At 43.9% G+C, this 19,211-nt stretch overlaps 1 protein-coding gene across 5 annotated transcripts in view; it reads left to right on the top strand.

Annotated features, from left to right (window-relative positions):
* Positions 1 to 19,211, top strand: part of LOC144818631 (poly [ADP-ribose] polymerase tankyrase-1) — a 682,266-nt gene that overhangs the window by 150,617 nt on the left and 512,438 nt on the right. For all 5 annotated transcript variants that reach the window (XM_078676238.1, XM_078676237.1, XM_078676236.1 and 2 more), the window contains 2 exons: positions 12,084 to 12,120; positions 12,963 to 13,038. In XM_078676238.1, the coding sequence (XP_078532364.1) occupies positions 12,084 to 12,120; positions 12,963 to 13,038 (113 nt within the window). The remainder of the gene's footprint in view (positions 1 to 12,083; positions 12,121 to 12,962; positions 13,039 to 19,211) is intronic.

Below are 19,211 nucleotides of genomic sequence, written 5' to 3'. Positions count from 1 at the left end.
TATTCCAATTCGTATGACACCTTACTCGACATGTTTTGATAAAGCGATACCAGAGTTGGCATATAACCGCGAGGATTATAATGCACTTAAGAGTATATGGTATGCGATATCATGGAAACGGCTAAGGGATGGGTCCCGAAAGCCGCAGACAGGCTCAGCTCATGCCAGAGCACCATCTCACACGATTCCAAGCACTCTGCCTTCAGGATTGTTAAGGCCTGCCATAGGAGTGACTGATAGGAGATCTGTGTGTCCATTTTTAGGGTTAGATATAGGTATACTATATCTAAAGCAAAGGGTGATTACACCACCTTGCCCCAGCTGTCAAGCAGCCAGTTGTGTCAGATTTGGATGGCCAGCCAGGGGTGGCATAATACATGCTGCAGCCCCTGGTAGGCCCTGGGTACACCTATGCCCTGGGTACCTAAGGTACACTGTACAGGGACTGGTAAGGTGACTCAGTATCCAATTTAGATATGTACCTAAGGTACATGGAATCCATTTTACAGAGAGAGCAGTGGGCCTGAGGTCCTGACCAGCAGGGCCTCAGGTCAACTAAGTCAGAAAAGCAGCAAAACACCAGGCAAAAAGTTGGGGGCAACCATAGTCAGGGTTCTACCTTCCTACAATGACTAAAAACCCTGCAAATGTTGTGGTTTATGAAAGAAACTTATAATGGGAGTGCACTTATCAATTTCTTGGTATTGGTTATTTCGGAAATATTGTGAGTTTTTTAAACATGACCAGGACCCAGTGCTGAAGCTCATAATATATCTGAATACAATAGAAGTTGTGAAAATAAAAATTGTATTTGTCACAAATATATTCATGTGTTGGGCAGTGAGCCCCCAGGTATACTCTCTGGGCTGCATATTCTCAAGCAAGTCCACACTAAGATTATCTTGTAGGTAGGAGAGCTAAAGAAATGGAAAAGAATGGAATATGTACACTATGGTAACAAAACAAGATTGTAGAGGTCGCCCAAAATGTACCTATCGATCCTTCTGACTGACATTGATACTGGCATCTATGCATCACCCCATCATTCAACTTGCCAATATCAGATAGAAGATGATAAATGATGAGAAGAGTAGGAAACACAAATGATGAACCCTTCTCTAGCAGGCATATGTATTTGTCAACACACAGCACCAATATTTATAATTAAGCCAGATTTATATTTTTTCCTATATATCCTTTCCTCAGCCCCCTGCGTTGTCGGTGATTGCTCCGAAATGCCATTATCAATTATTACTTCAAATGTCAGAGATGTCACATTATGTGAATACTAAGAAAATTCTTAATTACCTAAATTCAAACACACAGACATTGCTCTCTCCACTGCACAATCACAAAATCTTCAGCGGGATTGGACTGGGACAGTCAGTCGAAGTAGAAACCCCTCCTCCTACCACATCTGTTCCAAAAATTTGGCGTGACTATCCTCCTAAGTAAGACGTCCCATCATAAGATTCACAAAACCTGTGTGGACCCAGAGGCCCTAAGGGTTTCTGCTAAACTGCGCATTATGGACAGTACCATTATCCTTGGGTTGATTTGTGCACCTAACACAGATAAACTACATTACCTAGCGTGGCTTACCAGACAGACAATAGACATAGGGAAAACACCTGTGTTCCCTGGAGAGGAATGGAATTTGGCCCCAAACCCAATCCTGCACAGATCGAGGCATCCTGATTTACATAATAAAACAGATAGAACTCTGATTCAAGACCAGATGAGCTATTGTGAATTACTTAACGTTTGGAGTTTGTGGCACCCTTCAAACAGGAATTAGAACTTATTTTCATGCCTGCATGGAACCCAATCTAGAATGGACTATTACCTACTGCAAGTAGGTCTGCTGCCAAATGTTCTACAGAGCGTTACACTTGAGGGTGGCATTACTGACCACTCCCCAGTGCATCTGACCATGGACTTATAGCACTCTGACTACCAGATGGCGCATGAAGGCAATGGCCTATAAGGTATCCCCAGGAACAAGACCAGCCCAGACAACACATATGTACTTATGTAGCAGATAATGAAGGATGTGCGTCACTGGTGAGGCAACCCTGAGAGGAACACTGATGCATGATGCAGCCAAAGCAAAGAAATTGAGCACACCACAAATACTAGAAGTTGAGATCAGAGACCTAGAAGACAGTATGTGAACAACCCGCCACCATCATAGAAGAAAGAGGTAGAGGGCACTGAACTCCGACTAAATGTCTTCTTTACGGACCCAGCTGAGAAGGCTTTGGTTAGATTATGCTGGCAATGATATGACCAAGGGGAAAAGACAGGGAGCTTATTGGCCAGAAGAATTTAAAGACCACCATTCATGCCACACGTGGGGTGAATAGCCAACTTAAGACGCACCCTTTAGATATAGTGGACCATTTTTCCTCAATGTAGCCCTCTTTACCCCAGAACATACTGGAACTTTCTTTCGAATTGATGAATTTCTCGAACACTTCAGCATGCCTACCCTGTCAAATGAAGACCAAACACGCCTTAGTGGGGTAAAAGAGGAAGAGATAGCTGGAGCTATTTCCACATTGCCAACATGCAAAGACGCGTAGATTAAGTCATTTCATACCTTTCAGAATTTGGGCTCTCACTGATCAATGAAGGTGGTAACAATTAGTACATTGCTTATGTTAGTCCCTTGGCACTCCACCAAATGACTTCATTAACCCACCAGTGCTTAAAATACTTACGCACCTGGAGTCAGTTTAAAGGGATGGCAATTGAGTTATATAGGACTATATTCAAATCACTGCACATGGGTCCCATGATTTGCTCAGCAAGCTTCACATGTCAGACACTGCCTGGGCCCTGAAGCCTGAGCCGCTCTAATACACGATCATGACAGGTTGCTTCAAGACTCTACGCTAAAAATTCTATTCTTTAAAGTCTTGAACGATTGGTACTGGTCTCCCCAAAAACTGAAGAGAGCTAGACAATTAGCACATGCTAATTGCTGGGGATGTATGAAAGATTACTGAGATGTTCATCATATCCTATGGCCCTGTCCGTCACTTACTTCTCACTGGAACAAGGGATGGCCATCTCTGCATAAATTGAGCTCTATCACAATACACCCTTCTTCCTACTTGGAACTTCTGCATGATTAACACATTTTGATGAATTGAATGTTCACATACATAGGCGGTTGGGCACTTACATAGCAGTAGCAGCTAAGTTGAGTGTCCTCCGACACTGGGAACAGGGAATCACACATACTGGTACAGATTGATTACTGAAAATGCATAGCACTGCGTTATGCAAGAGGGTGACTTACACACTAAATAATATACTGGACGTGTTCGACAGGATTTGGGAAACTTTCCTGGAATCAGAAGGGGAAATCACAAAATTTTCACCGATGATATTGAGTGCCCAACAATCAGTACCCGTCTGGAGATGGTATAGGGGTGGTGGGAACTGTGATACATTTGTTGGATGGCTAGTAACATATTTGTGTCTGACGGGTGTACAAGTTAGCCAATGGAGTGAAGTCCTATAGGTTGTCTGCTTATAAGGGAATGTGACCATCATTATAGTCAATGGGGTGACCCAATTAGTCCACGGACCTGGGTAAGGATTGTTACAAAAAACAATGGTCCTAGACCAATCAATTTAGAAATGAATCTATTCAAAGTGATAATCCTTGAACCTATTCAGAGCTTACTATGTGTCAGCTCATAAACGTACATAAATCGTAGGATTCTTTACCAGAAACAGGAAGTGCAGTACAACAATGGTTGTCATTACCATGTGTTTATTGAAAAAACGAAGAACTGAGGTTAAATAAACCTCTGAGGGTCATAAAGGAGAGTAGAAATATAGAAATAAGTGGAAAGAAGTGCTCAAAAATACAGAGGAGTCAAGAGGACTCGAAGTTGGTCAAACAGAAGATGAAGAGCATATATTTACATACATTTACAACAAGCATTTGCAATGCAATAGGTCTCGCATTAGGAAAGTTTGAGCTATTAGTATTGTAAATGACAAATTTTTTATTTGTGTTGGTTTTTGAGAATAGCGAAATGAATAGCTTTGTCATTTATAATGCCAATAGTTTTAACTTTCGCAAATGTGACATCTTTAGCATTGTAATGCAATAGGTGTGGTATTTACATGACTTAGATGTATTGATATTACAAAGAACAATGGCTTACATTTGTAATAAAGCGTGAAACATTGAGATAACATATTTGAACCAGTTGTTGCATACCAGACTTCAACATCAGCCAATCGCGTTGATAAAGAGGTTTTAATGCGCACGATTCCTACGATTGCAAGTTGTGTACGATCGAATTTTGAGCAATATGTTCCTGTGACGTGCAGCAAGTTTTCCCTGTTGCAAAACACGATAATGGATGCCTATATAATGCGATATGTAATATTGCTCCGAGCGCAGACGGAACCTATGAACCGCCCCCCACCCCGCCCCCGCCAGCGAATCCAGCTCAGAGGAGAGGCAGCCCGCTGTAACCGCGGCGGCTGGGACATGCTAGTAGCCAGAAGGAGGCGTGCTCGCGACAGGCTGGGGTGTGCGCCCAAGTAGTTAAAAGAGAAACCTTCCCGACCAGACTGCTCTAGCTGTGTCAGACTGCTGTAACTAATTATCGGATTGTTGAAGTAAACCACTGGCCACGTTTTTACAGGCCGTACGATTACCATCACGCTTTGGATTGTATTAGCACCAGCAACCGGAATCCCCACGAGCCTTATTCGGGAACTTTTGGGAAAACTCAGGACCCATTCAGTGTGGAGGTACTTTACAAGGGTCACCCCTCCCCCTGTCCTGAAGACGATCCGCATGGTCGAGGCATTAATTTCCCTCTCGGGTCGATAGTCTGATCGAAACGTTGACGCTATTCCCTTAACGCATCTGGACCATTGCTCCCACTACCTTTATCCCTGGCAAGAAAAATTTAACTTCTTTTGCAAAAATATATAATTTAAAAATGACTGTTTGTTAAATATGGCCAGGTTTCATTGAACTGTATACCTAATAGTTTTTGTAAATGTATGTAAATATATGCTCTAAGTCTTCTGTTTGACCAACTTCGAGTCCTCTTGACTCCTTTGTATTTTTTAGCACTTCTTTACACTCATTTCTATATTTCTACTCTTTTTCTATTTTTTATTTTATTTTTTTATTTACTTGAGTTTTATATAGCGCTGGCTAGACCCGAAGGTATCAGAGCGCTTTACATAAGGACCCAGCGAGTTACAAGTTACAAAGGTTTCACAGAAGTTACATAATGGATAAATAAACAAAACAGGAGTAAATTAGCAAACACGAAAGTCAGGATAGGAGAGACCAGGGGTAGAGTTAATCCACAGGAAGGAGACCGCAACGGAGAAGAAAACGAGACAAATGTCAGTGATCCGGCTGGGTAGGTGACGGCCATAGCGGTGAGCCAGGGCCAGTCTCCCCTATAGCTGTCGGTACCACCCCACCGGGGAAGCGGCCATGTATGCGTTTAGGGCTCCGCCAGAGAAGAGTGAGGATCAGGAGGGGATCAGAAGGATAAACAGACAATACAGGTGTAAATTAGCAAACCCGAAAGTCAGGATAGGACAGCAGGTAATCCACAGGAAGCTGACAGCAGCGGGGAAGAAAACGAGACAAATGTCTGCGATCGGCTGGGTAGGTGATGGCCATAGCGTTGTTCCAGGGCCAATCTCCCCTATTGCCGTCGGTGCAGCTCCACCGGGAAGCGGCCATGTATGCATTTAGGGCTCCACCAGAGAGGAGTGAGGCTCAGGAGGGGATCAGAAGGTTAGAAACTAAAGACGGGTGGTAGGCGCTTGCGAGGATGGCAGGGTAGGAGTGATGTGGTTTTGGCAGCCATCTTAGTCAGGCAGGTCAAGTCTGTTAGTCTCCATGGCTCAGTGGCTAGTTCTAGTTGCCACCAGTTCTAAAGTTGGATGAAAAGCACGGTGCTAAAAATCCTGGAAGAAACATCAGGACCCTGGACTCCAAGAGACAGCTGGAGGGAAGCCAGTGTAGCATTATGACCCACGTCGTTATGAGACCACCATTTTAGGGTCAGGCATTCTACCATAACAGTCCTCAAGGGTTTCAGAAGCGGTCCCTCCATGCAGCGTTTCTCCCGGACTGCACGCAAAGCATCTACCCTGCGTGCGCAATTGCTCAGCCTTCGCACCCCATTACCACCACTGTCAAAACTACATTCTCTGGTCTCTCCCCCCCCCCCCCCCCTCAATTCTCACGCACCTGGAGGGTCCCGAGTTGCAGCATGACACTTTGGGGTTTGTTCCGGTGATTCCTCCAGTGAAGCTTCGTTCCCTCGATAGGTTACTTAGCGATTTCGCAAGTGGAAGCCTTCCCCACAAGCCATGGCAGATGATGTGCAGCGTCGGCTCTGTGTATTTTACTGACCATTATGAATCTCCGCCGACCGATGGGCGCCATTTTGAATGAGCGTCGGGGCTCCTTGGCAGGGTGTGCAAGCGGTCAATAGAATCATGTTTGTGGGGTGCTCCTGACCTTGCGTGGTGATCAGACAGGGTGCCGGTCCCGCTATATTGATTCTCTACCGCTGTGAACAAGGCAGCGAGTCAGGAGCTGGGGGGAGTCTCTCTCAATCGTCTTTGTTCAAAGCCAGACCGCCATCTTAGGGTCAGGCATGGCGGGAGTCTCTCCTTTATGACCCTAAGAGGCTTGTTTAACCTCAGTCCTTCGTTTTTTATTTAAACACATGGTAATGATAACCATTGTTCTACTGCACTTCATGTTTCTGGTAAAGAATCCTAGGATTTATATACGTTTATGAGCTGACACATAGTAAGCTCTGAATAGGTTCAAGGATTATCACTTTGAATAGATTCATTTCTAAATTGATTGGTCTAAGACTATTGTTTTTTGTAACAATAAGGGAATGTGGGGCTGATCAGGGCAATAAGCAGAGAAAACAATCTAGGCTGGTCTGATCTAAATTAAACTGCGCAAAGGAGATCTGGTAGTGGGCATCTCTGAAAATCTTTGAGTATTGGGAAAGTATAAACCTAAAACTGTAGTCCTGGGCTAACCACTATACCACTCAGCACTGGTCGAGGTCCTCACTCTGCGGATAAACACATATGACTGAAGATAGATATCAAAATTCAAGATTTAGAGGTGTATTAATGGGGGTGTTGAACCTATGATCTACATGTGATAGTCACATCAAAGCCTGACTGCGAAACGGAGAGAAGGGAAAGCGATATGCAGACATGTGACAAACCCTGAACGTGTCAGTAGGTAGTCCCATGTACGAAATATGGTACTTTGCACGAATAAAGTCTTTGGGGCTAAAGTTATAGGCCATTTACAGAATTCAGGAAAACTGAGCTGATGTAGCCATAAAAAGAGAACCAAAGGGCAGCTAACATAAGCAACACCCTATAAGGAAGGTATTTGCTTCAGCAAGGTACACCACCACCAATCTCAGGTGTAGTTGAGGGCTTCATTGGTGCAGAGGATTTGTCTCTGTGCTATGTCTTCCCAGCTTGATGCAGGCTGCCCTGTCTTATTTGTGCATGGACGAACCATTCCTTTTCAGGTACTTTAAAGGAGGTCAATCATGTATCCAAGCCAGAGTCATCTCGGTTTAATGGGCAAGATGTGGTAAACCGTCATGTCCATTGTTGATTCAAGTAGGCCATCCAAAAAAGACTGTCTCAGCTGGGTGAAAGAATTCTCTTGTCTTACCATCCATAGTAACTACCATATATGCTGGGTCTAGTAATCCAAACTTCAGATCCCATTGTTGCAATCTTATGCCCAGTGCGAGGAACTTCTTACGTTTGACATTAGCATCCACATAATAATCCACTGGAAAGGATATGGACCCTTATTCCATTTGCCTTCTAGAAGGATCGCGCTCACATGATAGTGGCATAAAGCACATCTAATAATAGATTTCGCTTATCTCCCCGTGTGCTCTCTGAAATCCATGGGGCTCTGCTAAGGAAATTTGACAAGTCTGGTAGTGCGGTCAGTAAGAATCTCAGGATATCATCCCCTTCAGCAGCTTCCAGGACGCAATAAATACAAAGGTTATCACGTTGGGTCCTGTCTTCAATGTCATTGACATTATGGCGCAAGTATTCAATGTCTCACCCCCCAATCGGACAATTGCACATAATTGTACTCCACCTCGTCGAACCTCTGAGCAATGGAATCTTATGTGCATCTGAAGCACAGAAATATCTTGGTGTATGGAATTTACCTTCGACGTTAAGGGAAAACATTTTATCATCAATAGCAGTCATTGTGGTATCGATGATGGGAAGTTCTTTTAGGATGGCGTCCATTGTGTGATCTGAGGATCTTGCAGTCTGCGGTTTTGGTATGGTTTTTGGGTGCCCTACTGCCTCCGAGAATAGGACCTGGCGGACTTGTGTCTTAGTGACAGTCGTCATGTAGTTGAATTAATTAGCCAACGGCGTAGGAGTAAATCCAGAATGTAAAATACTGGCTGCCCTCTCATGATCTCCTCTCCAGGGTGACTGATACATGGGAGGGACCATTACGGCTACCATCGCTGCAAAAAAACAACCGCATAGGACCCATGAGCTCCTCAGGGACCTGAATGCCAGTAGGCCTTACAACAACTCAGCCTTGTAAGCAGTCGGTACAAAAATTACGTAAGTAGGCCAAGTCAGAGGTCTAGGCTAATAAGCCTGTGTAGTGTGGGTATTATGGAAATACCATGTACTTGTTAATGATCCCCTTGGACCTCACTGTCGTCAATGTTGTACTCCCTGCTAACAGTTGGTCTTACCTACATGCAAGACCATGAGATAGGTCTCCCACTCCAGGTTTTGGCATTGTCACGGGCACCACCGACATGGACCTCTGGCAAGAGCAGTATAACTATGTACCAATATGCAGTAGCACACCTGTGCACTCTGTAGGTTTCAATATAGTGGGCCACGCTTCTTACTGGTATATTTGCCATGACCCAGCAGTAGCTTCACACAACAACAGACTGCACAGTTGCAGCCATGTTTTTCTTCCTCCTGACGAGCCTCAAGTTCAGGCATGAACCTTGCTACTTCCATTTAAAACAGCTGTGGCTTCGTACCCCAAATCACTGAACCATTTGTTGTACTTGCACTTAATTATTATGTATTCATTTTCACTCATTTTCTTCTGCAGACTAATTACAAACTGCTCCTGATGTATGCCCCTACACCTAATAAAGGTTAACAAAAGTGCCGAAACATGTTGACCACACTCTTACTAGGGTTAAAGTTATTCCCTACTTTTTTCCTTTAATCCTATTCTTTTGAGACACAATAAAATAGCTGAGTTCCACCAAGAGGTAGTTTTAACTTGCATCCCCTCCCCTTTTATTGCACTCTGCTCTATCACCCACACCTTAAAGCTCACATAGAAAGTGCCTATTCAAAGAGCTCCTCCCTCTCCAAGGAGTTCTAGCACACAACACACCATTGGTGTGAGGAGGAAACTTATGAGGCATATCACCTAATGATGGGTTAGGGTTTATGTCCTAAACAGACACTTTCTTCTACAGCAACTGAGACATTCCATTATGCTTCAGGTCTGCAGCATCTTGCATTACTAGGGCACAAACCTGAGTACTTGTTGTGGTAGATCCAAGTATGGACCACCCTGCAGTGGCACGCCTGTGCACAGTCAGCAGGTTTCAGTTCAGTGGGCCGCATGGTTTGTTTGTATAACTGCTTGCCACACCCATGGTTCATTAATTGTCTGTTCCGCAGGTGTATGCCATTGAGATAGGCATCAGGGTTGGTACTCTGGTTGGGGCAATGACCCCACATAAAAATATTTGGGAGAAGTGGAGACACCCCCCCCCCCTTCCCCCGGGGGGGGGGGGGCATCTACAGGACAGGAGGTTAGGCACTGCCCCAATAAGAATTTCTGTTGACGTGAAGGGTGGTTTTGGTTTACCCATGTGTCCTGTGATGTTTATATGGTTCCAGGTCTATCTTCCAAATAGAGCTGAACACAAGTCTCGTTCATCTACATCAGCAAATTAGAGCAGTCACACATGATGCATGAGCAAAGAGACCTATGTTCACATAGCCTTGCTATGAAGACTAGAATGGTATGGTTATTTTTTTGGTTAATTTGTGGGTGCATATATGGGTTTAAAAAGTATGATTCCTGAGAGATAACTTGTACTGTTATGGTTTGATCTCGACGCAGATACAATTATGAATGATTTGGTGAGCTAATGTCTCCAGAAGGCCAAATCGAGGAAGATTAGGATGTTGTTTTTGACAAAAGATAAGGTAGTCATTGCGATCAACAACCAGCACAATATCACTGTGTTAATCTATGTCCAGGAGGGCTGCATTTTCAGACTAATCACCGATTATGTAAATACTTCCAATTTTGTATTTGTTGTATGTAAATTTATTTTGTATGGTTGTCCTGAAAATCTGACATGAAACCAGCGCTGGTTGACTTGCATTATATTCCATTGCTTCAGATGCTTCTGTCTATCAAGAAGCATGTCCTTTGATTTCATGTAATTCTACAGGTATTTCCTTACTAAGATATTCCTAGGCAGTAGCATGTTCTAGATTATGTAGTAGATTGCTAGAACCTGGGGTTTGAAGTGCCCTTTTTTCAAGAGGCTCCTCTGCATGGTGTACGTGTCATCAATTGTAAGGAGGCTCAGATCAATTCAACTGTCATGGATAGCTCAAGTCTTAAAGAACTCACGAGACTATCCGAGAACATTTGAGTTTCTCCAGTTTTGTTAAGCTTCAGTCATCCTATAATTAAAGTTTATATTTTTTCTAAAAAGTTGTCTGACATTTTTGGAATATATAAACATAAATGAAAAATTTTGAGTTGAATGTCTGGTACAGGTCCCCTACTCTGTATTTAGTGACCTGGTAAAGATGCAGTGGTCCCTGAAGCAATAAAGGACAATGCCAGTCTACCTCCTGGTTGGATAGAAGGGCAGCTGTAATTGGGGAATGCAGTTTGCCCTTCACACCCCTTATTAATAGCTACGTTCTTGGACTTGCCACTAAGGTGAGTGGTTCATGTTCTGGTGCTGTGATGAGTATCTCTTGCTTTGCTGCACTAGACTATCAAATGTTACTGGAAATGCCCAGTGCGGTCACAAACGCAGATTGTGTCCTTGGCAGTGAGGACCATCCTTCCTTCTCCACAGCACTGCGATGTGAAGTGTACCTCCATTCTCAACACAACAAAAATGATTGACCTAATGACTGTACTCCTGTTGGCTTTATCGACGTGTGTCACAGATTAAAGGCATGCCACTGTATTTAATTCTGCTCCAGTCTGTGAATTATTGTTTACATGCTTCTCTCTTTGGTTGGGCAACGAAGCGCGCCAACATAGCTTTACAATTATAGCCCCTTGTTAACCACGGTTGCCCAAGAACAAACCGCGAAGAGCTTTATTATGATTTCTTGTCACGCTTTCCATTTCTCTATTGCAGCGCGTGCATCTTTATACTGCATAGTTTGCATTAAAACATGTAAATATCTAGAGCAGTTGATAATTTGATGTGTTCCTCCGCTATTAACCGCTATAGTGCCCATGCATTTAATGTTATGCTCCGGAAATTACGAAACGTATGTATTGTGTATGTTTTAAAATGATTTAATTCGGTAAAACCTCCCCGTGCCATGTTTTTGTCTCGGCGATCCTCCTGCTTTACGAGTGTAGTACGAGAGGCAGGGTTGCGCGTGGAGGGGGAGGGGACATTGTCTTCGGCTGGCACGCTGATATCAAAGCGAATGTGCTTCTGGACATAGGTTTTAGCATTCATTGGTTGTCTGAAGAAAGCCATTTCAAGAGTGGATTGGACAAGGAGCTGCGTCAATTTTGTGCCCGTCTCCAAGGCACTGATGATGCTGCCTTCACAGGCTGCCGAACGTCACGGCTCCATCATCCAGTGGGGTGTGGGCTTTTTATCATTCCTCTGTCTCGAGCTCCCTGTTCAATTCTCATATTTGTCTGCAACTGCATTTCTTAATCCGTTTAATACCAGATGCTAACAGCATGATATTTTGCAATCACCTAGGTGAATACAAGAAGGACGAACTCCTGGAAGCTGCTAGGTGAGTGCTTGTTTCTTTGAATACAAAGGGTTTGAGAAGGCAAGGGGGCGGAGGGATGCCTATGCGCTGTCAGTTCAAATTGACTGCCAGCATTTCGCTTTCGGTCCATTGGCAGACGGGTTCTGGGGCTCGCATTATTGTCGCCTTTGTGGTCCGCTGAGGACAGAGCTTGGTCGCTGCTGAAACAGCGCATCAATATGGTGGTTAGGAGGTTAACGTTACACGGCTGTGCGCCTGAGAGCACGTTGTCTGTCTTTCCTTTTCTCTGTCCTTAACCCTTAACGCATAGAGGCTCCCAACGCGCATCTTGTCCTCAGAGGGCATAGCCGAGTTTAAAGGAATAACACGAAAAGCCTTATGTGGGTTCTTTCGTCAGTGGGTGCTCTTCAAATAGCGCGCTGAACGCATTTGCTTTTAGGTGACCTGGTTTGATGTTTATGCCCGATGATTTGCAACCCTGTAGTATCCTGCGCACACATTGAATACATTAATAATTGCATGCATATTCAGATGAAAGCAGCTTTCAGGAAATAGCTCTGTGCGAAGGGAGAAGCGGCAAGTAGGGGAGAGGGGAGTGCGAGTAAGAGATATTTAAAGGTACAGGCCTGCCTTGGCAGGTTTAAGTATCCATAGCAGCATGCACCGAGAGAAAGGGAAATGAATCTTAAAGGCACCGCAGGCGAATTCAGGCGAATTGTGAAATGGACAATCTTGTAGCTTGTTTTCTGCGGTTGCGTGAATGTTCATATGAAGCAGTGATTAAAAAATGTAAACACTGGAAAAATGTCCTACTTGAAAAATGTCCTGACTGAAATGTATTTGTTGCTTCCCACATTTTGCAGGAGTGGGAATGAAGAGAAGCTCATGGCTTTGCTGACGCCTTTAAATGTGAACTGCCATGCAAGTGACGGGCGAAAGGTAAGCCATTCTTACATTTCACAGAATTGCCGGCTAGTATGTCTTTTTTTCAGAACAATTGTATTGTATCATGGAACTAGCACATGGTATAACCCTTTGTGGGTTGCCAAAGCATCTGCCTGGCCAATTAGCCGTACTAGACTGCTTGTTTGTAAGGATGTTGTATTATGCCTGAGACTGGGAAGCATTTTGGTGACATGCCTTAGTGACCAGAGTGCTGCTCTTATCTTTTTGGGAGTGCAGCGCTTAACAGTGTGGTGGATGAAAACAGTTTGAGATAGCCCTGCAGGTTTATCGTAGGCTGGTGGATAAAAATATCTCTGCAGATTCCTGGTTATATGTGGTTTCTTCCTTTCAAAACGTTTTGAGTGGTTCACAGCAGAAGGGTGCCCACCTTGGCTTATGTTGCTGGGAATGGCCACTGCTGTGGAAGTAGGGGGGGGGGCGGGGGGGGATCTGCCAGGATGCATTGTATTAGTCTTCCTCCTTATGTTGGCATTGAGTAAGGGATGATCAGTCTGGAGCCAGACCTGCAGGGGGATAATGTTAGTGTTACAATAAACCTGCTGTGTATAGTAGAACCTCTTCACCTACGGGTGTCTGCTCATCTTGCAACATTGACTTCGTTCGAGTGGACTCCTAATTCGTTAAAGTGTCACAACATTCACGTCATACAGGGTGTTGGCTAAGATCCAGTTATATTTAGGTTGATAGTATGTCTTACAGAGAGTGGCATAGTTTGAGATTGCTGTGGGGAAGTTATTTACATGCAGCCCGGTAAAATTCTACTTCTTTATAGTATACTTTTGTGTGGGTAAACCAGAAGAAATTCAAGTGAGCATAGTTATTTCTTAGGTTTAGCTGGAAATTACTTTGTTTGCCTTCTCTGTATTGTGACTATTCGTCTGTGTTAGTGCTTTAAAATGGTGTCCATAAGCCTGAGAGAGCGTTAGTTTTCAGTGCCACTTTTGCAGTAGTGTGGAAGGTTATCTCTGAAAGAGTCAGGCTTTTAGGTCCTTTCTGAAGTCCAGTCTTCTTGTATATTCCGTATTTTGTCTGTCAGCGAGATACAGAGCCTTGCAAACTGGACCGAATATGCAAATATGCCATAGATTCTTTTTATAGCAGGGTTTAATAATTCTTGGAGATAGTGTAGAGTGTAGTGTCCGTTTTGTGAGTATCATTTGAACATTAGTTGGAGATGCATTGGAACTTTTCCTTGAGTAGCTTTGTGAATGGTGCTGAGAGGTTTGATCTTCAACCGTTTCTCAATAGATATCCGGTGGAGAGCGTGAAAGAATTGCGTCATGTGCTCCTTTGGAAGTAGGCGAAATAATAAGTGTGCAGCAGTGCTCTAAATATGTTGTAGTTTTCATATTAGGAATCAAGGGCCACGAAGGTACAGGCTATATCGGGGATACTCAAAGTACAGCCCAGGGGCTGCTTGCGACCCCCCTGACCTATCCCCAAAACAAACCTTTCTAAACTCTTCCCTCTGACTCCTCCCCTCCAAAACTCCTTTTAACTCATCCAAAAGCCTCCTCCTACTGCTAAGACCTAAAAACAAAAAAAAAATCCTTCACTCTTTTATCCATCCACTATCCTTTTCAATCAAAATTAACAGACGAACATGTTCACTTCTCAAATTCCATATTCAACTATACTAATTCACCACTAATCCTTTATGGGTTCCGGAGTGGCGTGCTTCAACACCCCATCAGGGGTAACAAGTGCTATATGAATGCAAACCTTTCTTCCCCTTTTATCCCTTTGCTGTCCTTCTCACTCCAAATAACGGACTAATATCCACCACTGAGATTACTTTAATATTTCACCATACTAATTCACCACTAATCCTTTATGGGCTTCTGTAGTAGCGTGCTTCAACACCCCATCAGGGGTAACACGTGCTATATAAATACAAACCTTTTTTCCTCCTCTGTCCTTCTGCTATCATTCCAAATCCAAATAACTGACTAACCGATCCCCCACTTAAAATGTACTTGCATGTTTCACTATACGAATTCAACACTAATCCTCTATGGGGCCCGGAGTAGCTTGCTACTCGCTGAAAAAGCGCTTTGACGCCTCCTCAGGGGTAGTAAGCGCTATATAAATGTGTAGTAACCACCGAGGCAGTGGTTAATTAATAAAAGCCTTTATTCATGGAAGTACATCTTCACAAGTGTATAGCAACCTCCAGCTTCATCAACTTACTCTCTCAGTGATGTCATTCTAAGGCATCACTGAGTTCTACAATGAAAGAATGAAATCTCCACACATCTCCCCCCTCACAAGGAATTGCAATAAAACATAAAAAATTATACATATTAAAATTCATAATAAGAAATAATTAAAATAAATAACAACATAATCACTCAATAGAATTTGAAACCTCAATTTTGCATAAGTTACTCAATATAATTTGGGGCATCAATTTTACATAAATTACCCATGCTCCACATTTTACCATCATCAAGAGTTACTACTGAGTTCATTACTTTTATTACTCTTTGTGGTCTGGAAAATTTGCTTTCACCTTTTCTCACAAATCCCATTTTCTTTGTAACCACCCAGTCACCAATAATGATTTTAACATCCTTCACCCCTTTTCTTCTGTCATAATGATTCTTATTCCTTTCTTGAGACCCCTTAACTCTTTCTGCAATTAGGTCTCGATCCACCCAGACCCGATCTTTCTTTTGCAACCACACAGGAGATTCTTTGGTTGCCGGTTCTCTTCCTTTTAAAGCCACAAAAAGTGATACACCTGTGACAGAATGGGGAGTCACCCTGTGAGCCCAGATCATTTTGTCTAGTTCCTCTTTCCACTTTAAACCATTACTCAAAAATAATTGAATATTATCCACTATGATGCGATTAACTCGCTCAACCAGTCCATTTGCCTGTGGTCTGAATAACTCCACCCTTTCATGCTTGATACCCAATCCTGAAAGAAATCTTGTCATCACAGTGGAAACTAGTTGAACTCCATTGTCCGTAACCAAACACTTAGGTATTCCTTCTTCCAAAAATGCATTGCTCAGAAATTCAATTACAACTTCTGACGTAATATGTTCTACAGATTTCACTAAAAACCATTTACTATGGTAATCGACTAAAACGATTAAGAATCTACTCCTTACACCTAACCTCTCAATTGGACCCAAAAAATCAATCCCTAATTTCTCCCAGGGTCTATTAGGAACACCTACACAACCCAGTGGTGGTTGTCGGATCACTCTACATTTGTCGCTATTACTGCACGCTTGACAATCTTTTACAACCTCTTCTACCTCTCTATCCATTTCAGGCCACCAAAAAGTCTGTCTCAATCTTCTTTTGCACATCCTTCTCCCTAAGTGTCCTTTGTGTACAAGTTTGACTAATTTACCTCTCAACACCCTAGGTGGAACTACACAATTACATCTCAAGACTTTATCCATTTGAATACTCAACTGATCTTTGACCTTCAAATATTTCTTTAATTCTTCATTCAAAGTCATCACATCTTTCCAACCATCACGTATGACGTCCTTGAGCTCCATGTACTCCCTATCACTACTCAAGGCTTCATTCCACTCTTCTTGTTTTAAGGCTAAATCTAAATAATTGATAATGCATGGATTCCACTTCAGAAACCAAGGAAAAATCCTCTTCTTCTTCAACTGGCATGCGTGACAAGCAATTATCTATGACATTCTTGTTGCCCCTAACCAAATCAATTGAAAAATTGTAATCCATTACTGATATCAACCATCTAGAGATTCGTGGAGTAATATTTCCTTCAAGACCTTTTCCTCCTTTGAAAATGTGCACTAAGGGCTTGTGATCAGTCCTTAAGACGAAAGGCAATCCCCATGAATAAAACTTAAAATGATTTATCGCCCAACAGCAACCCAAAGCCTCCTTCTCAATAGCTGAGTAAGATCCCTCTGCTCCCTGCAAGCGTCATGACGCAAACCCAATCACGCTTTCTCCATCAGCTGTTCTTTGAGTCAAAACAGCACCCAACCCCACATTACTAGCATCGGTCGTCAATACTGTTTTTCTTGACACATCAAAATGAGCCAAGGTAGGTGCAGTAACCAAAGATGTTTTGACATTTTCAAATGCTGCCTTCACATGAAGCATTCCAATCAAATGACACTCCTTTTTTTAATAACATTCTCATAGGTTCCATGGTATTCGAGAAGTTAGGTACAAACTTTGAACAGTACTCGGCTAGACCAAGAAATGATTTTAACAAGTCCTTATCTGATGGTTGAGGAGCATCTATAATCGCTTTTACAATACTTTTCTTTGGTCTAATACCACCAGCAGATATTCATGCTATGCACGCGTGGGTTTGAATCCCATCCTCGTCGCCGTAAAATGTAGTAACCACAGAGGCAGTGGTTAATGAATAAAAGCCTTTATTCATGGAAGTACATCTTCACAAGTGTACAGCAACCTCCAGCTTCATCAACTGACTCTCTTCACAGAATTTCTCAGTGATGTCATTCTATGGCATCACTGAGTTCTACAATGAAAGAATGAAATCTCCAAAAAATGCAATTACAATACATGCGCCCCTGGCTTATACATACACCCTTCGACCAATACATGCACCCGACCAATACATTCACTGCAACCTATACTTGCGCCCCCTGACCTATACTTGCGCCCCCTGACCTATACTTGCGCCCCCTGACCTATACTTGCGCCCCCTGACCTATACTTGCGCCCCCTGACCTATACTTGCGCCCCCTGACCTATACTTGCGCCCCCTGACCTATACTTGCGCCCCCTGACCTATACTTGCGCCCCCTGACCTATACTTGCGCCCCCTGACCTATACTTGCGCCCCCTGACCTATACTTGCGCCCCCAGACCTATACTTGCGCCCCCTGACCTATACTTGCGCCCCTGACCTATACTTGCGCCCCCTGACCTATACTTGCGCCCCCTGACCTATACTTGCGCCCCCTGACCTATACATGCGCCCCCCCTGACCTATACATGCGCCCCCCCTTGACCTATACATGCGCCCCCCCTTGACCTATACATGCGCCCCCCCTTGACCTATACATGCGCCCCCCCTTGACCTATACATGCGCCCCCCCTTGACCTATACATGCGCCCCCCCTTGACCTATACATGCGCCCCCCCTTGACCTATACATGCGCCCCCCCTTGACCTATACATGCGCCCCCCCTTGACCTATACATGCGCCCCCCCTTGACCTATACATGCGCCCCCCCTTGACCTATACATGCGCCCCCCCTTGACCTATACATGCGCCCCCCCTGACCTATACATGCGCCCCCCCTGACCTATACATGCGCCCGCCCTGACCTATACATGCGCCCCCCCCTTGACCTATGCATGCGCCCCCCCTTGACCTATACATACGCCCCCCCTTGACCTATACATGCGCCCCCCTTGACCTATACATGCGCCCCCCCTTGACCTATACATGCGCCCCCCTTGACCTATACATGCGCCCCCCCTTGACCTATACATGCGCCCCCCCTGACCTATACATGCGCCCCCCCTGACCTATACATGGGCCCCCCCCATACCTATACATGCCCCCCCCTGACCTATACATGGCCCCCCCCTGACCTATACATGGCCCCCTTGACCTATACATGCGCCTCCCCTCAAACTCTTTTTTACTCATCCAAAAGCCTCCTCCTACTGCTAAGACCTAAAACAAAACAAACAAAAAAATCCTTCACTCTTTTATCCATCCACTATCCTTTTCAATAAAAAAAACAGACTAACATGTTCACTTCTCAAATTCCATATTGAACTATACTAATTCGCCACTAATACTTTATGGGTTCCGAGTGGCGTGCTTCTACACCCCATCAGGGGTAACAAGTGCTATATGAATGCAAACCTTTCTCCCCTTTTTATCCCTCCTCTGTCCTTCTCACTCCAAATAACTGACTAATATCCACCACTGAGATTACTTTCATATTTCACAATACGAATTCACCACTAATCCTGTCTGGGCTTCCGTAGTAGCGTGCTTCAACACCACATCAGGGGTAACACGCGCTATATACATACAAACCTTTTTTCCTCCTCTATCCTTCTGCTATCATTCCAAATCCAAATAACTGACTAACCTATCCGTCTTGGGTAGCTGTGCGCTCTATAAAACGTTTAACATAACATCAGGT

The sequence above is a fragment of the Lissotriton helveticus genome, chromosome 2_1 (assembly GCF_964261635.1).
Source record: "Lissotriton helveticus chromosome 2_1, aLisHel1.1, whole genome shotgun sequence".
Lineage (NCBI taxonomy): Eukaryota > Metazoa > Chordata > Amphibia > Caudata > Salamandridae > Lissotriton > Lissotriton helveticus.
The sequence above is the reverse complement of the archived record's forward strand: the minus strand, read 5'-3'. Positions and strand labels throughout refer to the sequence as shown.